Raw genomic sequence first — 25971 nt, forward strand, 5'->3', positions numbered from 1 at the left:
TGTGTTTGTCCTTAGGATAATTTAGGTTAGGTAGTGTGTAAGCTTAGGGACTGATGACCTTAGCAGTTAAGTCCCATAAGATTTCACACACATTTGAACATTTTTTTGACACACAAAAAAATTTCTGTGTCGCATGTTGCGCAGTGAAACGTATGGGCGAACGGTCTCTCACGTTATTCTGTACAAGCTCACTTGATGACACTGATGTAACCTACTGAAACGCCTACCGACGAGATAAATGAAGGTGACAGCTTACCGTGGATAATACATTTCAGCTGACGCTCTCGAAAGTTATCTGCGAACATGTTACCTAGAAATTTTTCTGTCTTGTTTCTCCTCTTATATCTAAGAAATATCCTTCAAAATTTTCTATAAATTTACACTAAAGAGACAAAGAAACTGGTGCACCTGCCTAATATCGTGTAGAGCCACCACGAGCACGCAGAAGTGCCGCAACATGACGTGGCATGTCTACAGTAGTGCTGGAGGGAACAGATACCATGAATCCTCGGGGGCTGTCCATAAATCCGTAAGAGCACAAGGGGGTAGAAATCTCTTCCGAACAGCACGTTGCAAGGCATCCCAGATATACTCAAATGTTCATATCTGGGGAGTTTGGTGGCCATCGTAAATGTTTGAACTCTGAAGGGTGTTCCTGGAGCCATTCTGTAGCAATTCTGATCGTGTGAGGAGTCGCTGGAATTTCCCAAGTCAGTCGGAATGTACAATGGACATGAATGGATGCAGGTGATCAGACAGGATGCTTACGTACGTGCCACCTGTCAGAGTCATATCTAGACGTATCACACTCCCCACACCATTACAGAGCCTCCACCAGCTTGAACAGTCCCCTGCTGACATGCAGAGTGCATGGATGTATGAGGTTGTCTCCAAACCCGTACAAGTCCATCCGCTCGATACAATCTGAAACAAGACTCGTACGTTTACGGGCCCAAGCAAAGCATAAGGCTTTGTGTCGTGCTGTCATCAAGCGTACACGAGTGGGCCTTCTGCCCCGAAAGCCCATGTCGATGATTTCGTTGAATGGTTCGCACGCTGACACTTGTTGATGAGCCAGCATTGAAATCTGCAGCAGTTTGCGGAAGGGTTGCACTCCTGTCACGTTGAACGATTCTCTTCAGTCGTAGTTGGTCCCGTTCTTGCAGGGTCTTTTTCCCGCCGCAGCTGTGTCGGAGATCTGATTGTTTGCTGGATTCCTGATATTCGCGTACATTCGTGACATGCTCACACGGAAAAATACCCACTTTATCGTTACCTCGGAGATACTGTATTGTAGCACCAGTAACCGATCTACCAAATATGTCCGACACTTGTTGTCTTATATATGTGTTGCTGACCGCAACACCGTATTCTGCCTGTTTACATATCTCTGTATTTGAATACGCATGCTTATACCAGTTTCCGAAGCGTAGCCTTTATGAGCTTTCGAAAGTTAAATCAGGAGAGTAAACGGATAAAAAAATCATTTAAGAATTAAAAACTTCAAATGATTTACACGTATTCATTCGTACTGCAAAGCTTCTTGATTTTCAAAGCCAGCACTGTTGTTTTCGAATCATTAGTGTAAGGGAAAACATAAAAAACAAACGAAATCGAAAATGCAAAATTCTATCTGATTATTTGATTTTGTTAAACGTCTACCGCAACTTGTTTGAACTGAACAAAATACCCGGCGACGCACTGAGCATATTGCCGAAAGCACCGTGTCCCGTTTTGTCAAACGTCGGCGATGTTTCGCTCTCCCTATTCCCTGCCCGCTTATACCTGGCGATCCGGCCCTCCAGGTGTATAGTGGGACCGCATCCCTCCCAGTCTCCAACCCGCAGGGGTGGGCAAAGTCTCGCTCCCAAGGGAGGGTGTCCACCTGCGACGCTTTATAGAGAAAACCATTCATGTTAATTTTATGGAGGCAAGTAATGACACGCCGATGATTAAAAGTCAACGTTGAATCTCTAAATGGCGTATCCAAAGATGTACGAGGTATGCTTGAAAAGTAATGGGAATTTTATAATGTTTGTAATTCTGTCAGTGACAGCAAAGGACTTGGAACAGCAGTTGAACGGAGTGGACAGTGTCTTGAAAGGAGGATAGGAGAGGAACATCAACAAAAGCAAAGCGCCAACAAAAGCAAAGCGAGGGTAACGGAATGTAGTCGAATTAAATCAGGTGATGCTGAAGGAATTAGATTAGGAAATAAGACACTTAAAGTAGTTCATGAGTTTTGCTATTTGGGCAGCAAATCAGCTGATGATGGTGGAAGTACAGGAGATACAAAACGTAGAGTGGCTATGGTAAGGAATGCGTTTCTGAAGAACAGAAATTTGTTAACATCGAGTACAGATGTGTCAGGAAGTCTTTTCTGAAAGTATTTGTATGGATTGTAGCCATGTATGGAAGTGAAACATGGACGATAAATAGTTTAGGCAAGAAGAGAATACAAGATTTCGAAATATGTTACTACAGAAGAATGCTGAAGATGACATGGGTAGATCACGCAACTAACAAGGTGGTACTGGACAGAATTGGGGAGAAGAGGAATTTGTGGCACGATTAGAAGAAGGGATCGGTTGGTAGGACACGTTCTGAGGCATCAGGGGATCACCAATTTGGTACTGGAGGGAAGCAAGGAGATTAAAAATCGTAGAGGGAGACCAAGAGATGAATACACTAAGCAGATTCAGAAGGATGTAGGTTGCAGTAGTTACTCGGAGATGAAAAGACTTGCAGAGGATAGAGTAGCATCGAGAGCTGCATCAAACCAGTCTCTGGACTGAAGATCACAACACCACCACCACCACCACCAACAAGAACAATAACATAGTCCGATTCGCGAGATTTTTTTCGTGGTTGTGTTGGTAAATATGCCTGAGAATTACCTACACAGTGTTAGCCATATCGGACATTTAATCTGCTGCCATTTGTCAAAACAGATTACATGCTTCCTGGTAGAATCCACGATGTTTCCTGTGGCTCACCTCGTGAAAGTCTTTCTATTGGACACTACTTTAGAGACTTGCGTGTCCCTAATCCACTCCCCTAATCTGCCGTAGTTATCGTACGGGGGAGAGAGACTTACAGTTTAACTTGAAATTCGAATCATATGTATTTCCAGGGGACTTCTCATGGCGTTGCGAAGCGTAGACCAGATTAAAGGTAGGCTGTCGGTTTTCGTGGTTAAGGGTATAAAACATTTGAGAGAAAAATTTTTTGAATTTCGAAGAAAAGCAGCGCGAAGGCAAGTCGTCCAAGAGTTTCTGAACGAAGTCAGTGACAATGCAGAACTACTTACACGCGTCGTAACACGTGATGAAACATGGGTTTACGTATATATAACGTCGAAACTAAAGCTCCATGTCCAGGTGAAAGCATTCTGAATCGCCAAAGCCGAAAGAAGTTCGACAAGTGCCATTAGATGGGAAGGATATATCCACTGTATTTTTCGATTTCACCGGCATACTGCAACTTGAGTTCTTGCCACGAGATCTAACGAACAACGAGTTCGTTCACCTCCGCTTTCATGAAGCGGTCTGAAAAAACACCCGGATTTGTGACGAAACAATTCACGGCTTTGGCACAACGATGCTGACCCTGATCACACTTTGTTGCTTGTTTCTTTAATTTCTGGCCAAAAACAATACTATAATGACGCCTCGGACTCCATATTCGTCAGACGTCTTCCCATGTGACTTTTTCCCGTTCCCAAAAATGAAGCAAATCTAAAAGTGCTGTCGTTTCACAAGCAGAGACTAGACACTGAGAGAGCTTAATGCTATCCCAAGGATAGAGCTCCAGATCTGTTTTGGGCCTTTGAAAAAGCACTGCTATAAGTTTATAATACCTAATGGGGCTATTTTGTAGGGGATAAAGTTGTTATAGATGAATACATAAAACTCGCTCAAAAAATACATTATTTTTTTAACATTTCTCATATGACGTTCCACAATGAAATATATTTTGTCACAGAAGAAAATAACAAGATATTTAGATAGTGATGCTAACAAAAATGCAACGAAAGCAGTTATATTTTATTGATAACACTAACATTTATGATGGAAAGAAATTCCAAAATAACATTAATATCAAGTAACAAGCTCATATAGGAGCTATAGGAATACGAATTTGAAAATAATGGAAAGTACTTAAAAATTCATCTTTGCAGCTACTAAAAAATTCATATTTATATTACCACGCACGTTTCGTTTTACCAGTAAAATGAAATGCCAAAGGTAGAAATATGAATTTTTTTAGTGGTTGCAGGAACGGATTTTAAATATTCTTAATAATAGGAATGCAGCTACGGGCACTATGGCCACAGAAATGAAGAAAAAAATAGTTTTGCGTACAAACTCACTATGAATGCCTACAACAAGAAGAACTTTTCGACTAATGCAAAATTAAAACATTACCGGTCACTGCTACACCCTGAAGCCGTACATACAGCAACAAGTCTAAAGCTCATAAGAACAGAGTTGCAAATGAGACTAGGACTTGTGGAACAAGCGATTCTCAGGAGGATAGTTGGATCTCGAAGAAGACGAGACGGTAAATACAGAAGGTGAGCGAACCAAAAACAGCATACCACAGTAGAGAGGAATTCAGATATCATCTGGGAAAGCACTATCTTCTTCGGACACATCCTTATAATCGCCCAAGGCAGGGTGACACGTCAGTTATTGAAGTTTCTTGTGAACAAGAGGACCAAAGTGTACTGGATCCCATAGGTAGAAAACAGTCTGGAAGAAACAGGAGCACAGGAAACAGAGATTTACAACACGGTGACTTTCGAATCAAAAATCTGGGCTGTCATGGGTTTATAGGACAGAATTAAACACAGGAGAAAAACATCTACAGAAGAGCGAAGAAGACTGTGAAGTAAGAATGTTGCACAGGATATAGACCAGAAGAAATATAAAGGTGTCCCAAGTTTACGTGGTCCTCACATCGCTAAAACAAAACGAAGAAGAATACATGTGTCTCTCCTAAGAGTCATCAGGCACTTTTAATTTAGTGTTTCGGCATATATCCGCAATTTCGTTTTTGTAATGTGTGCACGAAATCAGCCCAAACATGTACTGTTCCTGTGAGGCTGTTCCATCCCCGCCGGCCTTGGTGGCCGAGCGGTTCTAGGCGCTACAGTCTGGAACCGCGCGACCGCTACGGTCGCAGGTTCGGATCCTACCTCGGGCATGGATGTGTGTGCTGTCCTTAGGTTAGTTAGGTTTAAGTAGTTCTAAGTTCTAGGGGACTGATGACCTCAGATGTTGAGTCCCATAGTGCTCAGAGCCATTTTTTTTTTTGTTCCATCCCCCATTGGGTGCCTCCCACGCTGTCGGATAGGAGAAAGCCTCCCATATGTGGGTGGTACAGAAGAAATTAAATCTCCAGGACGGACTAAATGCTATCACAAAACCTATCAGTGTCTGATCTGATATGCCAGCGACTGTTGATCAGCGTTTGTTCATCTAGTTGGTGCGCCTGTTAGACATACGGCTTGATCTCAGCAATTACGTTTTACAATCTTGTGATCTTCATCGGACATCACCACATCACCAAAAAATTAAAGTGGTAGGAGCGGGGGGTGGGGAGTAAGCGGTAAGGCGCTGAGCCGGTATTACATTACACATTTTGCGGAAAATAATATGTTACACATAAAATCAGACTTCAGTATTAAAACCCAAAGATCTTGTTTTAACTTTCACGTATCAATTACACATGCTCTGTACTTCATATTACAATTTCTGATGACATCATGCTGCAAGAAACAACAGTTCGATGGTGATCCACATGAGAAACCAAGCTGTAACCACAAATTTCACACACTGACTTCAGATCAGCAAAAGAGGTGTCAGAACCTAACTGAGTTTCAAAGACTTTAGATAACAACTATAAAATGATAGATCTATTTGATATACAAGTTGAGTCCTGAGAAGAGCAACGTAACTGTACTTACGAAATTTTGACGTAATGTAATTACTGTATTTCCACCTGATCAAGTTAATATTAAATAGCAAATATAACTCAAATTATTAGACCCTGTTAATGGCTTTTTGCCAAAATTCAATGCAGTGAACAGATTGTGAAAAAATGCAGTAGTAATTACATAATTTCAATTAGTGGAGAGTTCTTAAAATTTAAAGCCTGAGTACAAAAATGCAAAATAACGTTAATCGCAGGCACAGTGCCTTTTCGAAATGGTATCTGCCTACACAAGCAGGTTTGCTGCATTACAAGGAACTCAATACAGTCAGACAGTTCAAAAAATAGTAATGGCATCTTTGAACTAAACATCAAATTTCTGTAACTAACAGTCCCTACAGTACACAGAACTTGAATAGCGAAATAATAATTACAATTGGCTAACGTACAACGGGTTGACAAATTAAGAAAACCATATTACTTAATGTAAAAGCCTGATCCAAACAATAACACTCACGTACAATCCCCATTGTCAAATGGTTGCTCCGTACCTTTTTTTTAAAAACATCAGTCACCAAAATGGCATCTACAGTGCATTATACATAGTAGAAAATATCGATGGAAAAACCTGAAACTTAAATTTGTTACTACAAAACTACACATAAAAAAGTAAGGAACGGCACTTAAACGAGGGCTATTCGGAAAGTGAGGAACGATCGCTCGCAAAATGGAAATCCCTCTGAAAACCAGAAACGTTTTCTTTACGACAGTAAGCTACACCTTCCACCCACTTCTCTACATCTACATTTACATACATACTCCGTAATACACCCTACGGTGCGTGGCGGAGGGTACCTCCTACCACAACTAGCATCTTCTCTCCCTGTTCCACTGCCAAACAGAACGAGGGAAAAATGCCTATATGCCTCTGTACGAGGCCTAATCTCTCTTATCTTATCTTTGTGGTCTTTCCGCGAAATGTAAGATGGCGGCAGTAAAATTGTACTGCAGTCAGCCTCAAATGCTAGTTCTCTAAATTTCCTCAGTAGCGATTCACGAAAAGAACGCCTCCTTTCCTCTAGAGACTCCCACCCGAGTTCCTGAAGCATTTCCGTAACACTCGCGTGATGATCAAACCTACCATAACAAATCTAGCAGCCCGCCTCTGAACTGCTTCTATGTCCTCCCTCAACCCGACGTGATAGGGATCCCAAACGCTCGAGCAGTACTCAAGTACAGGTCGCACCAGCGTTCTATAAGCGGTCTCCTTTACAGATGAACCACACCTTTCCAAAATACTACCAATGAACCGAAGACGACTATCTGCCTTCCCCACAACTGCCATTACATGCTCTGCAATGTTACGCCAAAATATTTAATCGACGTGACTGTGGCAAGCACTACACTACTAATGGAGTATTCAAACATTACGGGATTCTTTTTCCTATTCATCTGCATTAATTTACATTTATCTATACTTAGAGTTAGCTGCCATTCTTTACACCAATCACAAATCCTGTCCAAGTCATCTTGTATCCTCCTACAGTCACTCAACCACGACACCCTCCCGTACACCACAACATCATCACAAAACAGCCGCACATTGCTATCCACCCTATCCAAAAGATCATTTATGTAGGTAGAAAACAACAGCGGACCTACCACACTTCCCTGGGGCACTCCAGATGATACCCTCACCTCCGATGAACACTCACCATCACCGAGCGAGGTGGCGCAGTGGTTAGACACTGGCCTCGCATTCGGGAGGACGACGGTTCAATCCCGCGTCCGGCCATCCTGATTTAGGCTTTCCGTGATTTCCCTAAATCGCTCCAGGCAAATGCCGGGATGGTTCCCTTCAAAGGGCACGGCCGACTTCCTTCCCCGTCCTTCCCTAACCCGATAAGACCGATGACCTCGCTGTCTGGTCTCCTTCCCCGAAACAACCAACCAACCAACACTCACCATCGAGGACAACGTACTGGGTTCTATTACTTAAGAAGTCTTCGAGCCACTCACATATTTGGGAACCAATCCCATATGCTCGCACCTTAGTTAGGAGTCGCAGTGGGGCACCGAGTCAAACGCTTTCCGGAAGCCAAGGAATATGGCAGCCGTCTGATACCCTTCATCCATGGTTCGCAAGATATCATGTGAAAAAAGAGCGAGTTCCGTGTCGCAGGAGCGATGCTTTCTAAAGCCGTGCTGATGCATGGACTGCAACTTCTCTGTCTCAAGGAAATTCATTATATTCGAACTGAGAATATGTTCGAGAATCCTGCAACAAACCGATGTTAAGGATATTGGTCTGTAATTTTGAGGATCCATCCTACTACGCTTCTTATATACAGGCGTCACCTGCGCTTCTTTTCAGTCGCTCGGGACTTTACGTTGGGAAAGGTATTCATGATAAATGTAAGCTAAGTAAGGAACCAATGAAGTAGAGTACTCTTTGTAAAACCGAAGTGGAATTGTCAACGCTCAGACTTAGACATTTGTCGTAGCGTTGTACCAACTTACCAATAGCCTCGTCATAGAATGCAGGCACCTGTGTTTTCCGCCAATTTTTTAAGCTTATCTACAGCTCGTTGTCTGCGCCAAGCGTTGTCATCATGGGCAGCGGTTCATGTGAGCATAGTTGAAACTCAGCGGAAGCCAATTACGGGATGTATTGTGGGTGATGAAACATTTCCCATCCTAAACGCTGCAGGAGCATCTTCATTGATGCTCGTGCAGAATGCGGCTGAGAATTGTTACGAAGAAGGAACTGTATGACAGTTACGTTATATGGGCTGCAAGACATTAGACGAAATATCTCACTAGGCCCTCATACACTACTAGCCATTAAAATTGCTACACCAAAAAGATGACGTGCTACAGACGCAAATTTCAACCGACAGGTAGAACATGCTGTGATATGCAAATGATTAGCTTTTCAGAGCATTCACACAAGGTTGGCGCCGGTGGCGACACCTACAACGTGCTGACATGAGGAAAGTTTCCAACCGATTTCTCATACACAAACAGCAGTTGACCGGCGTTGCCTGGTGAAACGTTGTTGTGATGTCTCGTGTAAGGAGGAGAAATGCGTACCATCACGTTTCCGACTTTGATAAAGGTCGGATTGTAGCCTATCGCGATTGCGGTTTATCGTACGCGACATTGCTGCTCGAGTTGGTCGAGATCCAATGGAATCGGTGGGTTCCGGAGGGTAATACGGAACGCCGTGCTGGATCCCAACGGCCTCGTATCACTAGCAGTCGAGATGACAGGTATTTTATCCGCATGGCTGTAACGGATCGTGCAGCCACGTCTCGATCCCTGAGTCAACAGATGGGGACGTTTGCAAGGTAACAACCATCTGCATAAGCAGTTCGACGACGTTTGCAGCAGCATGGACTATCAGTTCGGATACCATGGCTGCGGTTACCCTTGACGCTGCATCACAGACAGGAGCGCTTGCGATGGAGTACTCAGCGACGAACCTGGGTGCACGAACGGCAAAACGTCATTTTTTCGGATGGATGCAGGTTCTGTTTACATTATCACGATGGTCGCATCCGTGTTTGGCGAAATCGCGGTGAAGGCGCATTGGAAGCTGGCGTAACCTCCGGCGTGATGGTATGGGGTGCCACTGGCTACACGTCTCGATCACCTCTTGTTAGCATTGACGGCACTTTGAACAGTGGAAGTTACATTTCAGATATGTTACGACCCGTGGCTCTTCAGATATGTTACGACCCTATATTTCAGCAGGACTGTGCACGACCGCATGTTGGAGATCCTGTACCGGCCTTTCTGGATACAGAAAATGTTCGACCGCTGCCCTGGCCACACATTCTCCAGATCTCTCACCAATTGAAAACGACTGGTCAATGGTGGCCGAGCAACTGACTCGTCACAATACGCCAGTCACTACTCTTGGTGAACTGTGGTATCGTGTTGAACTGCATGCGCAGCTGTACCTGTACACGCCATCCAAGTTCTGTTTGACTCAATGCCCAGGCGTAGCAAGGCCGTTATTACGGCCAGATGTGGTTGTTCTGGGTACTGATTTCTCAGGGTCTATGCACCCAAATTGCGTGAAAATGTAATCACATGTCAGTTCTAGTATAATATATTTGTCCAATCAATACCCGTTTATCATCTGCAGTTCTTCTTGGTGTAGCAATTTTAATGGCCAGCAGTGTATTAAGCGCGGGGCACCGTTCTGTAGGCATCTTTACGTGCTCACTGTGCGCTCAGAACTGAAAAGAGCGACATGACGCGATCGACTGGAATACTAGAGACACTAACCAACATATATGTGAAAAGCTTCATCGAATTTTCACAGTGGTTTAAATTTCATGATCGATCGGAACTTTTTTGCGAGTAGCCATCGTATACGCTAAACAAGGATCAAATTGGTGGTATGTGTTACACACAATAGCTGCTGATTTACAGCTTAACAGTACGCGACCAACACTATACAAAATTTGACGGGAGAATAAATACATTAGTCGGATTCCAGATGTAACCCGAACGCGGAAACAGTATGGTTCAAATGGCTCTGAGCACTATGGGACTTAACACCTGAGGTCATCAGTGCACTAGACTTAGAACAACTTAAAACTAACTAACTTAAGGACATCACACACATGCATGACCGAGGCAGGTTTCGAACCTGCGACCGTAGCAGCCGCGTGGTTCCGGACTGAAGCGCCTAGAATCGTTCGGCCACCGCGGCCGGCGGAAACAGCGCAATAATTCTCACTTGTTTCTGGAGACCCCGGCAGAAGAAAGCCACAGTGTCACCGACTCACTGCGGGCTCCACAAGGCTTCGCGCCAGAGAACTCCAGAATACCACGTAACAACACCTTGACCTGTTCTTCACCATGCTGACAGAGCTCTTCGAGGCACACCTGCCTCTTGCAATCGCAAAGCGTCCCACACTATTACTCCAGTGACGGCAACACTGAACTCACCACAGCCGACTGCTCCAGTCCCTGCCACCACGCTCCGCATCAGCGAGCACGCGCTCAAGTAGCCTCCAGCTCTCTGCACAAGAATCCCTCTGACGGGAAGTGTCGAGAGAGCAATCGAGCTAACCGAGGTGGTAAAAGACGCAGCAAAACCATCGCCAAAACGATTTACTATAAGCTAGGCGCATACGGCTCAAAAACAATCTTCAACTTGAAGCGGTCAAGGCAGACCAACAAGAAGGAATTCCACTACTCCTGGCCCGAGTCAAACGATAGGATTCCAGTTCCTCTCATAGGGGACCAGACATGCCAAGTAGAGACGTATCGGAGCTTCACAAAACGTTTTCGAAGAAAACAAAAATTTTTCATAGGGGTACTGAATGTGCCCGCATCTCGTGGTCGTGCGGTAGCGTTCTCGCTTCCCACGCCCGGGTTCCCGGGTTCGATTCCCGGCGGGGTCAGGGATTTTCTCTGCCTCGTGACGGCTGGGTGTTGTGTGCTGTCCTTAGGTTAGTTAGGTTTAAGTAGTTCTAAGTTCTAGGGGACTGATGACCATAGATGTTAAGTCCCATAGTGCTCAGAGCCATTTGAACCATTTTGGTACTGAATGTAAAAACTTTATAGAAACCAGGGAAACTGAAACAGCTAAGGGATACCCTGGATAGATTTAGCATCAAAATTATGACACTGCAAGAAACCCGGTCTACAGATGAAAATAATTTCGACTCCGAGAATTAGGAGTTCTATTGAGGAAAACTTGCAGTGTATATCAACACAGGACCGAAAAAATTTGGCGCAGGTTTTGCGGTTCACAAGCCCGTCTCAGATTCAGTCACTGACTTTACATTACTTTCAGAAAGACTCCGAAGTTGTCAATAAAATCAAGGAATAAGGCATACACACTGATTAACGTAATGACTACGAGACAAAAGACGCACGGGTGATGACGGTGTCCTAAGAGACGGCACTTGGTCCAATGACCCGCCAAGGAACTCTAAAACAGAATCTCAAAGAAAAATATTAACGTCGTTAATGCAAGCAAATGAAATATTAATTGGCTGAAAGAAACACAAAGGCCTTTAACAATTGAGATATTTAGAAGGAGAAATAGAGCACAGAAAACAATTCAGAAGTAAAATAAAAAACAGGACACTTGAATAAGTCTCAACGGAAGAAACAACAGGGAAAAAACAGACGAACGAAAGAAAGACAAAAATACAATGAATTAATGAAGAAGTCTTGAGGAGAAAAAAAAGAAGGAAAGGAAGTGAAGCTGTGATTGAGTCAAGATCACACTCTCTCCCAAAGAGCAATAATCGAGAATATATATGTGTATAAACCTTTTTGTATTCTATGAGCTGCACTTCAAAATCTATAACCATTAAAAAGATTTTGTACGTGATGGATAGGTCGTTTGATGTGTTGTAGACAGCATATGGCACTGATGATAGGTGGGATATACGCCTGAATATCGGTCTCGCAAATGAATGCAGGTCATGGTGCTCAACAAGATGTCTCTATCAGATAAGGTGGAGCACCGAAAATACAAGATTTTCATATAAATCGCATCAACATAATTTTCAAGTGGAAAACTTCGAGATTTTTCTATAAGGCTCTCAAGTTTTTGCGAATGTTCTCAAATGTTAACGATGTTCTAACATAAAACTTGGAAACGGCACATGTCCCATTGATCCGCTCTGGCAAAATCGTCTCAAAATATGAGTTGTGAAACGCAGTACAGACAGAGGAACAACTCATAGAGAAAGTAAATTCGCTTGTGGAGAGAAATTATGTAAACAAAGAATATTATGTAAGCGAACAATTTTAGGAACGAAAAACATAGTTCAACAAATAAATCAGCGGATACAGAACATGATACCAAGGGGGAAAAAATATTTAAATCCATTGATACAATGATGAACCAAGACGAAAGTGTAAACTTACCAAGAGAATTCCTAAATTCGCTCAGTATTGTCGGTATAACCTATCACATAAGCCTCTAAACAATAAAGAGGCGGAAATACTAACCGGAAAAGAGCAATACCACGATTACACTTATTTCAACTAACGTACCACGTAGCTTTTAAAGCCTTCTATTTCTGGTAAGATTAGTGTGGAGTATGGCTATCAATAATGCACAAGGGCAAACATCCCAATGTTGTGAAGCGAATTTAAAAGAATATTATTTATCACACGGACAGCTCTACGTACCCTCTTCGCTTGTTGGGCAACGGCAAAACTTATTCCTTATGTTCGCGAAAGCATAGCGCCAGATGTAGTTCATAAGCATACACTTCGAATAAGTTTCATGATATACGAATGAGATGATTAATTTATTTTTTTCCAATTCAGAAAACAGATGGAGTAAAAGACCAAGCGAAGCAGGTCCTTTTCTGCTAGTCACAGTTTCCGGCATCGTCATGTGGTAATCCATCCACGATCTCCCGCCAGAATGCCCCTCGCCACTGTCAAGTGGTACTCGACAGCCGTGTGGCTGCAGGCCTCGTCCTCTTGCAACCGTAATACCGACGTCACTGGTGCTCAGTGCATCCCCATACAAGGCAATGGTTTTTTCCTTGCGTCTGCCGCGCTCGCTGCTTTAGCCTGGTGACGGCTGGGTTCCACTTTCACACAGCTGCAAACTGCCGTCTTTATCGAGGTTGTTATCACGTACTTAGGATATCTATAGCTTCCTTGATTACACTGTCACAAAATAAATCATTGAGTTATAGCTGTCAAACTAAGAAATCTGATCTGTGCTTATCCCAGAAACATTTCACTTTTTATTTATAAAGTCATCAACTGTGGGGATTTCTCGGAATTTTGTTGCAGTTGCTCAAGCATACGTTGTTTTTATAACATAGGAACTAGTCACTTTCTCCAAGATTTTGGATCATAATGTTAACATCGCGGGCAGTTTTTGTACACAACAGAACGAGATAGGTAGGAATATTGCGATTTAGAGTCCTGCCTACGACGGTGTCACTAGAGACCGGACAATAAGCTTGGTTCAGTGAAAGGTGTGAAAGAAAATAGGGTGGAATTTACTCTAAGTGATTTAGTGAAACAGTGGAAAATTATACCAGGATAGTCGACCGGGGGATCTGAAGCAACGTAATCCCGAATGCGAGTCTTTGTTTTATCCTCAGTGCCACCTCGATCGGTAATTCTGTGAAGGCAGATTTAACGTGGCCGTCACTGACGCGCCGACGCTAGTGTATTGAGTTGCGTTGACAATATGGCTTCTGTTGCCGGCTGCTTTGACAGATGGAAGAAAAACTGGGTCGCAGCACAAAGTGTTCGCTTAAACGTCCTGATTTCTGCTGTCGGCAGTGAAACGCCGCCTACGGCTGACGCAATACCGGTCAGACGCGGGCAATAGAGCGAGAGAAGCGTTCACTGAAATGTAGGCCACCCACCACGCATGAATGTCCGGCGACGTGCAGTATTCACAGTGCGCACGGCATAAGCGCCGCTCGAAGACGTGCAGTGAAATTACGTAGGGAATAGCATACGATAGAAAAGACTCAAAGACAGATCCTATGCAGTAGTGTCTCATGCATTTCTTTATCGCCATCACCACCTATGTGATCATGTCGCGGCAGAACATGCACCTCATACAGACGACGAATTGCTTCTCCGTGTCCCATGTCTCGTTGCAAAATCGAGCATTTAGACGAAATGGGAGCAGGTGCTGATCCAGGGTTCTGATCTGGTAGGGGGTTACGGGTTGTTATCGTTTCCCCGTCCCCTCCAAACCTTAGTTTTCGTCATCTCCGCTTTTAAAATGCTGAACATGAACATTAGCAGTATTTATAAAACGTTTTAACATAATCATAATAATAATTATAATAATTTATTTACACAATTTCCTAGTGCATTACTTAAGAATAACTTCCAAGAAATTCCAGCTCACTGGAATAATCATTTGAACAGCATTCTAACAAAAACTCCACAAGTACATCTGTCAGGCTGTTGATTCAACAGCTATAGTAGCAAAAAACTCATACAATTTTGATGTCATACTTGGCATAATATAAAACCGAAGTGTGCACACACCATTATTAGTATATGACTTAGCACTGCGACTGTGAAGACGTACTTGCAAACTATGGCTATACAATGGTCTAAACTGAGATTCGTTGTTGTCACTTAGCCTACATTAAGGGAAGTATGTATTTCTACTGTACTTCTCTTAATGGAAGGTCTTTTCCTATTTGTCTTGCCAAAAGGAGTAGTATACATCTATTTACATGCACATGTACGCAAATGGAACAGGCAGTAATTTAATTCGTGAGACAGCAGGGAGTACCCTCTGCCACGTACTTCACATTAGTTTATAGGGCATAGATGTAGATATACAAAATTGAGGTGAATTTCAGTTTAGTCAGTGTCCTCCATCCTTGCGCCTCTGTCAACATCTCCAAACATTCCATATCCCTTCCCAATGTAATTTCGCTTGCTTGCTCTCCCAGACCATGAAGTCATCCATGAAATCTACCCTTCCTTCTAACCGTAACGTACCCAACCTTTATCAGATGAAGCCTCCAACCCACTCTTTCCTTGGAACCGCGCGACCACTACAGTCGCAGGTTCGAATCCTGCCTCGGGCATAGATGTGTGTGATGTCCTTAGGTTAGTTAGGTTTAGGTAGTTATAAGTTCTAGGGGACTGATAACCTCAGATGTTAAGTCCCATAGTGCTCAGAGCCATTTGAACCACAATTTCCTTGCTCAGCTGGTACCTATCTCCTAACACCTACATCTGACACATGAGTTCCTCCCCACATAACCATCCCCCATCTTCCATACATATATTGCTGTACCACATGTTTTATGGTATGTGGGGCCGATTAAATCATAACCTGGCTGTTGTCTATTTGTCATACTCAGCATAGCGTACAAAATTTACAAAGTTTTAGAAGGTATCACCCTCAACAGATTAGCCATGAAATGTTGGAATCAATTCCCCTTGGGAAAGCCGGCTTGCTACCAAACAGAAGTTGCTCACTCCGTGTTCTCTCTTTAACTACTTACACTGAAGGCGGGCTTCAGGACCAACTGAATCATTTGTTAATTTTTAGATTTAAGACACGGTATGGAGATTGGGAACAAGAGTTAATACTGATTAGCTTCTCATGCCTGGGGTAAAGAGTCACGCAGACTTTTCTAAACGACATCATATTCGCCGTTGGCTGAGGCGCATCTTAATGTTTGACGTCTGTTGAACCAAAATCATTTGTAATACCACCTTATAATGATCTTAAGGCTGAAATCTCAGCTGTGAAATAAATTATCTCTACAGTCAACGGTGAATATGATGTCCTTAAACAAAATTATTTACACGTAACTTCCTTCATATTATTCCCCGTCGTGTGATTGCAAGACTGCTAGAAAATATGCCTTGCAATAGAAGATTCCAACTGACTATTTGTACTAAATGGAACAAGCAAATGAAGTTGAATAATGATCTTCCTCAAGACTCTGTTTTAGGTCCTGTGTTCTTTACCATTTATAATGCTAGTATGCCTTCAACAACATCTCTTAAATTTGGATGCGCTGATAATTGGGCACTAGCGACAGAACACAAAAAAATTAAGAAAGCGGAGGATGTTCTAATAAATGACTTGGCTGAAACGAGTAACTTTCTGTGTAAAAGGAGGCTCCATTCCATTCAGTTTAAGACAGAGGTTTCGTGCTTCCTCCTGAACAATAAACTTGCACACTTGGAACTTAAAATTCCTTTCAGCAATGTCACCTTAAATCGCAGTATAAAACTACTAAGTCTACAAGGAACGTTAAGCTATCAGTGGCGCCTGATAATCAGAGCTGCAAAATAATATGATACATAAGGTATGTGGCACGACATGGGGCTCTTCGGCACCCGCGTTACGAGTAACAGCTTTAGGTCTGGTTTTCTCAGTAGCAAAATACTGCTGCCCCATCTGAGTTATCAGCACCCGTACCAAGAAAATAGATATCGAACTAAACCACACAATGCTAATGATTTAGGCCACGAATGAGAGTACTCCCACGGTCTGGCTACCAGTCCTAAGTCAAATACCTCCACTACAACTCCGAAGACAATGAACACTTAGAGAATTTTTAAAAAAATCAATACAAACAACAACTTTGTTTTCATTCGTTTTCTGATAACATAAAAATCAAACGATTCCGCTCCATAAAACCACCATTTGTGGAAGTTAAATGCTTAGAAAATAAGAACTTTGATATTGAGCAATACTGCAGTAGGCTGGGAAGGTACTATAACTGCGGATCTGAAGAAATTTCGATGTACCGCTGAAAAGAACGACTTGCTTTGACCTCGCAAGATATTCCAGAGTAATTCTGAAACGAATTAGAACCAACCACGAAAAACGTGCTACTCATTGTATAAACGAAATCTGAACACACCTCCGACGTACGACAGATAGCAGAATGATAGACAATCCAGCATATAGTGCAGACACCTCCACTGTGTGCCTACACGGGACAATTTGAAGACTTTCTGAGTAAGACTGATTGTTCCGTTAACTCAATTTGTAAGCTATATGTCTCTTTATGGATTTACTCTTTGCTTATGTTCATTAGTGTGATTTCTAATAATGCCATACGATAAATAAATAAATCCTGTATTCTTCTCCACATAGTCTTCTCTCCAATACTTCCCACGTTCAAGACCACGGGCTCATCTATGAAATCTACGCTTCCTTCCCACCCTAAACCATTCTACCCATATCACCCCAAACGAAGGCTCGAACACGACTTATCTCCTAACACTTATATACTGTCCATCACTTGCATCCCACACAGTCATTGCACACCCTTCTCCATATAACTTCGTTACGTCTCACACCCAAGACAACGGGCGCATTCCTGAACTCTAGTCTTCGTCATTACTATGACCTAGCATACCGATCCCATGCCAAACCAACACCCATTGCTCAGCTGGCATCGATCTCCTAGCATCAACATCCCGACCCACCAGCTTCGTCTCGCCTAGTCACCTCACAACCTTCTCAATATAACCTCCTCTACAATACTTTCCACACCTCAGACCATGAACTCATCCATGAAATCCACCCATCGATCCAACTCTGACCCATTCTTCTCATCTCATCCCAGATGAAGGCTCGAACCCATCATCTCCGTGCCTAGCTGGAGTCCCTCTCATCTCCTAAAATTTATATCCTGCCCATCAGTTCCATACCATACAGTCATTCCACACCATTCTCCATATAACTTCATTACGTCTCACACCCAAGACAATGGGCACATTCCTGAACTCTAGTCTTTGTTATTACCATGACCTACCCTACCCATTCTGTGGCAAACAAACACCCCTTGCTCAGCTGGCATTGGCCTCCTACCACAACATCCCTATCCACCAGCTGCATCTCATATAGTCATCTTACAACCTTCTCAATGTAACCTCCTCGCCAATATTTTCCATGCCCCAGACAATGAAATAATCCATTGATACCTACCCTTCGTTCCAACCTTGACCCATTCATCCCATCTCATCCCAAACAAGGCACGAACTCCCCATTTTCTCGCTCCGGCTGCGATCTCACGCATCACGTAACAAGTACATGCTATTTATAATTTCCATCCCACATAGTCGTCCCACATCCTTCTCCACACAACATCCTCTGCAGTCACGCCCCAGTCAGTTCCCACAGGTACAAGACGCCGCCGTCAGCAGCGCAGCTCCAGGTACTGACCCACGGACACTTTCTCGTTGTGTTTCAGGCCTGTTCGTGGGCCCGCTGATCAAGATCTACTCGTACCGCAAGGTGGCGCTCGTGGGCTGCGTGCTGAGCGCCGTGGGGCTCATCCTGACCGCACCCGCCAACAGCATGGCGCACATCCTCGCCACCTACTCCATCGTGGGAGGTAAGCCCCAGCCGTGTAGTACCCGCTAACTCCTGCTCACTCAGAAAACAAAGCTGAAGCAAAGCAGCGTGACACAATTTACTGTTATGCGCTACCTGACAAAAACGTTGAGAATTCAGAATGGGAGGGCGAAACGAAATGACACTTCATGGGCTCAGAGGGTACGTGACGTCATTTCAGTGGCTACAAAGTGGAGTCGATTTTACATACAGAACTTGACAGCATGAGCCCACATCAGTAAGACGTTGCACCCGCACTGGCGTGGATGTGTGCGCTGATTTAGTTGAGAATGGTGTCATAAAGCAGTTCCAACCTCTTCTGAGGCAAGTCGGCGCATAAATGTCGTAAATGGTGCATGATATCCTGAATACTGGCAATGGGACGGATTTGGCGTCTGAGCTGGTCGTACACTCTTCGTATTGGAGATATATCTGGGGATCTTGCTAGAAATGGAAGTACCTCAACATCACGCAGGCAGTTCTCAGAGACACGTGCCATGTGAGAGTTTTCTCTATATGAATTAATGATCTGACGCACCGTGAGCAGCAGTCTGTGGCTTTTTGCTGGTGTCACTGTGATGTATGGGAAGGTGTCGAGCCGGCCGTTGTGGCCGAGCGGTTCTAGGCGCTTCAGTCTGGAACCGCGCGACCGCTATGGTCGCAGGTTCGAATCCTGCCTCGGGCATGGATGTGTGTGATGTCCTTAGGTTAGTTAGGTTTAAGTAGTTCTAAGTTCTAGGGGACTGATGACCTCAGATGTCCCATAGTCCCATAGTGCTCAGAGCCATTTGAACCATTTTTGGAAGGTGTCGTAGAGTGACTGTAGGAGGGTACCAGATGATCTGGACAGAATTTTTAGTTGGTGTGGTGAATAGAAGGTTGCTTTAAACGTAGAAAATGTAAGTTAAGGCAGATGAGAGAGTAAAATAACCCGGTAATGTTCCGACACAGCATTGGTGGTTTGCTACCTTGAGACAGTCATTTTGTTTAAATATCTGGGTGTAACGCTGCAAAGCGATATCAAATGGAATGAGCACATAAGGGCAGTAGTGGGGAAACGATTGGTCGACTTTGGTTTACTGCAATTATTTTAGGAAAGCGTAGCTCACCTGTAAATGAGATAAATTCTTGAGTACTGCTCGAGTGTTTGGGATCCCCAGGAGATCGGATTAAAGGAAGATGTCGAAACAGTTCAGAGGCGAGACTCTAGATTTTTTACTGGTAGGTCTGCTCTACCAAGTGCTACGGAGATGCTTCGCGAATTCAAATCAGAATGCCCTGACGGGAGATGACTTTTTTTCGCCGTACACTATGGAGAAAACTTAGCGAACATATATTTGTGGCAGACTGCAGAACGAGTCTCCTGCCGATAACGTAAATTTCGTGTAAGGACCGCGAAGATAAGATACGAGAAATTAAAGTTCGTGCGGAGACGTGTGGACCATATAGACAGTCGTGTTTCCGTCGGTCTATTTGCAAGTGGAACAGGAAAGCACAAACTAGCAGTGGTACAAGATACCCTTGACCATGCACCGTACGGTAGCTTGCGGAGTGTGTATGTAGATGTAGAAGTAGACCAGCACTGTCCTGTTGAAAAATATCTTCATGATAGCGTCGCACGGTAGCTAACACATAAGGACGCAGGATGCGTGTGATGTACCATTGTGGCATCAGGGCTGCCTCAATCACTACCGGCTGTGAGCTGAAATCATACCCGATAGCTTACCATTCATCAGCACTCCATCTAGACATGGGACCACTTCAAACGCAGTCGTTCGCGTTGTGGTGTTAACGTTCACCTACGTATGCGACGGCAATTCACTAGTCCAGCTGCAGCTAGTCTCCGGCTAATGGTGCTGGATGAGACAGAATGTTGTCTGGAGTTGTTCTCAGATGACAAGCAAATGTATGAAGGGGTTACATCACGCTTGGTGGATTATTCAACGATCCTCTCAGCTTTTCAACAGAAACTGCTTTATATGCTTTCACTGATAAAATATTAAATGCTCTGAATAACCGAACATCGCCCATTGGGATATTTTGCATCTCTGAAAGGCTTTTGACTATGTCAATCAAGAAATTCTTCTAGGTAAGCTTAAGTATTGTGGTATGAGTGGGACAGTGCACAAATGGTTTAATTCATATTTAACTGGAAGAATGCAGAAGGTTGAAATTAACAGTACAGATAGTCTGCAAAAATCAACAGAGTCCTCTAAATGCGGAAGTATCAAGAACTGTGTCCCACAGGGTTCAGTCTTGGGTCCCTTATTGTTCTTCTTAATACATATTAATGAATTGCCACTCTATATTTGTGAAGACATAAAGCTAGTTCTTTTTGCTGATGATACAAGTGAAGTAATCACATCCAACAAACAAGAATTAGCTGAGTAAATTGTAAATAATGTCTTTCTGAAAATTATTAGGTGGTTCTCTGCAAATGGACTCTCACTAAATTTTGAGAAAACACAGTTCATGCAATTATGTACAATAAATGACATAACGCCATTGATAAATATAGACATTGAGAAGTCTGTTGCTAAAGCAGAATATTCAAAATTTATGGGTGTGTTCACTGATGAGAAATTGAATTGGAAGAAACGCATTGATGATATACCGAAAATGTTAGGTTCAGTTACTTATGCTGTTAGGGTTATTGCAAATTTTGAAGATAAACGTATCAGTAAATGAGCCTACTGCGCCTATTTTCATTCACTGCTTTCATACGGCGTCATATGTTAGGGTAATTCATCATTAGGAGAAAAAATATGCATTGCACAAAACAGTGTAATGAGAATAATAGCTGGAGACCACCCAAGATCACCATGCAGACGTTTATTTAAGGAACTCGGGATATTCACAGTACCTTCGCAATATATATATTCACTTATGAAATTTGTTATTGTCCCAGTTCAAAAATATTACATTAGTGCATAGTTACAATACTAGAAGATAGGATGATCTTCATTATTCTGGGTTAAACCTGACTTTGGCACAGAAAGGGGTCAATTATGGTCCCATAAAAATCTTTGGTCATTTTCCAAATGGCGTTAAAAGTCTGACAGATAGCCAACCAAAATTTAAAAAGAAATTAATAGAATTTCTTTATGACAGCTCCATCTACTCAATAGGTGAATTTTTAGATCTGTAGCAGTAACCGTAAAAAAAAGTATTGTGTACAGAAAACTTATGTTAAACTGACACGTTCCACATCATTACGAAATGTAATATTCATGTTCTATGGAACAAGTATAAATGTAATGTAATGGTCAGATGTGGTGGATCGGAGGCTTGACAGCGAGTATGCCTGCGCTCACATTCCCATGTCCTACAATATCGGACCACTGCCACCACACACACATCTGGGTATTGCAAGATTTGACCAGTCGGCGAATGGAGACGCACAATGAGGCCCTTTTCAAACTCTTCAAGTGCTAAAAACGCTGACTCACACCAGTACGCTTCAACTCCACGTCCTTCAGTGATCACTTAACGTCTGACACTGACCACACCTCTTATACACACTACCAGGCTTGGTAACAACACTAAACACCAACATTACTGATGCGCTCCAGTTTCCGTTCTACCTGTCGCAGAGAATTGCTTTCCTAATCAGTTACGTACCCGCCGATGGCGTGTATGTGTAGCGACTTACATTTGCATCCGTTCCTGTCCTCTGGACGCATCACTTTTTTGTCTGAGAGTGTTTTTGCGTCACTCTTCTCAAAGTCAAAATCTTATTCATTAACTGCTTTCGCTGGTTCTTTCAACTCGACATAAAAGTTGTTTTACGTAAAATTTTCTGCAGCGTTGCCCCTATTGGTGGGACTGGAAAGGCAGAACGTGTACCCTTTACACAATAATTACGCGGTGTTTCAAACAGAGACATCCAATTTCACTGGAGTATATCTCCTATTTGATTGATGATAGAAGTAGACATCCTCGATGCAGCGAAAAAGCTTAAATCTCTTAATAAAGGCAAGACCTGAGGTTGCAGGTATACCAGTCAGGTTCCTTTCAGAGTATGCTGATACAGTAGCTCCATACTTAGCAATCATATACAACCGCTCGCTCACAGAAAGATCCGTACCAAAAGACTGGAAAGTAGCTCAAGTCACACCAAGTAAGGAACTAGGAGCAATCAGCTGAATTACAGACCCACATCCCGAACCTCGATTTGCAGTAGGATTTTGGAACATGTACTGTGTCGGACACTATGAATTATATCGAAGAAAACGATTTATTGACAAAACGTGAACACAGATTCAGAAAAATCGTTCTTGTGTAACACAGCTAGCTCTTTATACTCGCGAAATGAGGAGTGCTATCGATTGGGGATGTCAAACTGATTCCATATTTTCATATTTCCAGAAGGCTTTTGACACCGTGCCTCAAAAGGGACTTCTAATCAAATTGCACCCCTATCGGGTATCGCCGCAGTCGTGCGACAGGATTCGTGATTTCCTGTCTGAAAGGTCACAGTCCGCCGTAACAGACGAAAAGTCGTACAGTAAAACAAGTGTAATATCTTACGTTCTACAGGGAAGTTTTACGGGCCCTCTGTTGTTCCTGATCTGTGTAAACGATTTAGGAGACAATCTGAGCAGCCGTCTTTGATTGCCTGCAGATGATGCTGTTATCAGACGGTCAAAACAAACTGCAAAACGATTTATACAGTGTATCTGTATTGTGCAACAAATTACACTTGACTCTAAATAATGAAAAGTATGAAGTCATCTACATGAGCACTAATGATAATCCGCTAAATTTCGGTTACAGGATAAAACGCACAAATCTAAAGTCGCTCAGTTCAACTAAATACTCAGGGATTACAATCACGAATAACTTAAATTGGAACGACCATATAAATAATGTTATGGCGAAAGTAAACCAGAGACTGCGATTTATTGGGAAAACACTTAGAAAATGCAATAGGTCTGCTAAAGAGACTGCTTTACTCCACGCTTGTCCGCCCTATTCTGCTGTGCGGTGTGGAATCCTAATCAGATAGGAACAACGGAGGACATCGAAAAACTACAAAGAAGAGCAGCTCGTTTTGTACACACATCAAAAAAAGTTTTGCATCACCCCAGTTCCCAGAACCTAAGATAGACGTTGACTGTGGATATTGTATCACAGACACAGTCCCTTCGACTGTTCAGAGATGTCACTAAACCCGCTCAAAGATGTAAACAACCATGCGTGAGCAGCGCCTATGGGATGGAAGGGGTCCAACAGCCGATCAGTTCCAGTCATTCCACCAGGAAGGAGGTACACTCCTCGTGTCGTCTGTAGTTCAACCATCCCTAGACTGTCATTACCGCTATTCGATCACCTCCGCATTGTTACTTTATGCCAGGAAGGGCTCTCAACAAGAGAAGAGTCCAGGCGTCTCGGAATGAACCCAAGGGATGTTGTTCGGACAAGGAGGTGATACAGAGTGACAGGAACTGTCGATGACATGCCTCGCTCAGGCCGCCCAAGGGCTACTACAGCAGTGGATGACCGGGACCTACGGATTATGGCTCGGAGGAACCCTGAGAGCAACGCCACTATGTTGAATAATGCTTTTCGTGCAGCCACAGGACCTCGTGTTACGACTCAGACTGTGCGCAATAGGCTGCATGATGCGCAACTTCACTCCCGACGTCCATGGCGAGGATCACGTTTGCAGCCACAACACCATGCGGCGAGATTCAGATGGGCCCAACGACATGCCGAATGGACCGCTCAGGATTGACATCGCGTTCTCTTCACCGGTGAGAGTCGTATATGCCTTCAACCAGACAATCGTCGCAGACGTGTTTGGAGGCAACCCGGTCAGGCTGAACATCTTGGACACATTGTCCACCGAGTGCAGCAAGGTGGAGCTTCCCTGCTGTTTTGGGGTGACATTGTGTGGGGCCGACGTATGCCGCTGGTGGTCATGGAGGGCGCCGTAACGACTGTACGATACGTGACTGCCATCCTCCGGCCGTTAGTGCAACCATATCGGCAGCGTATTGGCGAGGCATTCGTCTTCATGGACGAAAATTCGCACCCCCATCGTGCACATCTTGTGAATGACTTCCTTCAGGATAACGACATCGCTCGACTAGAGTGGCCAGCATGTTCTCCAGACATAAACTATATCGAACAAGCCTGAGATAGATAGAAAAGGGCTGTTTATGGACGACGTGGCCTATCAACCACTCTGAGGGATCTACGCCGAATCGAATACAGGCATGCATCAATGCAAGAGGACGTGCTACTGGGTATTAGAGATACCGGCGTGTACAGCAGTCTGGACCACCATCTCTGAAGGTCTCGCTGTATGGTGGTACAACATGCATTGTGTGGTTTTCATTAGCAATAAAAAGGGCCGAAACGATGTTTATGTTGACGTCCGTTCCAGTTTTCTGTACAGGTTCCGGAACTCTCGGAACCGAAGTGATGCAAAACTTTTTTTGATGTATGTATTACTGCGAAATAGGTGAGAGGATGCTATGGATACGATACGCGAATCGGGGTGGCAATCATCAAAAGAAAGGCGCTTTTCCTTGCGGCAAGATCTTTTCGTGGAATTTCAGACACTAACTTTCTCCTCAGAGTGAAAATATTTTGTTGGCGCACTCCTACATAGGGTGGAATTATGATCGTAATAAAATAAAAGTAATAATCTAAGCTCGCACGGAAAGATTTAAGCGTTCGTTTCTCCCGCGCGCTGTTCAAGAGTGGAACGGTAGAGAAGTATCTTAGAGGTGGTTCAGTAAAACCTCTGCTAGGCACTTAATTATGAATTGCACAGTAATCATGTAGAGGTAGACGAAGATAAAAACTTCGAGTAAATTTCAATTTACGCATTCAAACTAAAAGTCTACCTCAGTGCCATCCCTTAAATTCGCTCGCTGCTCTTATTACCCCTTGCGCGTCGAGGTAACGTGACCACAACAACAAAAGGCGTTTCGCCGTTTCGGGTTCACAAGGCGCAATTCATTTCCATCTGCGCGTGTTCATTTCGTATGCGCAGGTGCTCACTAGAGTTTCACTGATTCTGGAGCTTTCAGTGAACCGTCAAAGGAAGTTCTCGTGCGCTTCGCTTCAGACCTCGAAGTGAAGAGGACATTCACCTGCCGTTTAGTATGCGAACTGCTGTTGTTATCGACGTGTTTGCGGGAGCGGTGAAGTCGACAGGAGTGGAC

At 43.6% G+C, this 25971-nt stretch overlaps 1 protein-coding gene across 1 annotated transcript in view; it reads left to right on the forward strand.

Moving 5' to 3' along the window:
• The window catches only part of LOC124606447 (monocarboxylate transporter 5-like), a 420878-nt gene that overhangs the window by 257271 nt on the left and 137636 nt on the right, over positions 1 to 25971 (forward strand). The window contains exon 3 of the mRNA XM_047138429.1: positions 18651 to 18794. Coding sequence (XP_046994385.1) covers positions 18651 to 18794 — 144 coding nt within the window. The remainder of the gene's footprint in view (positions 1 to 18650; positions 18795 to 25971) is intronic.

The sequence above is a fragment of the Schistocerca americana genome, chromosome 3 (assembly GCF_021461395.2).
Source record: "Schistocerca americana isolate TAMUIC-IGC-003095 chromosome 3, iqSchAmer2.1, whole genome shotgun sequence".
Taxonomy (NCBI): domain Eukaryota; kingdom Metazoa; phylum Arthropoda; class Insecta; order Orthoptera; family Acrididae; genus Schistocerca; species Schistocerca americana.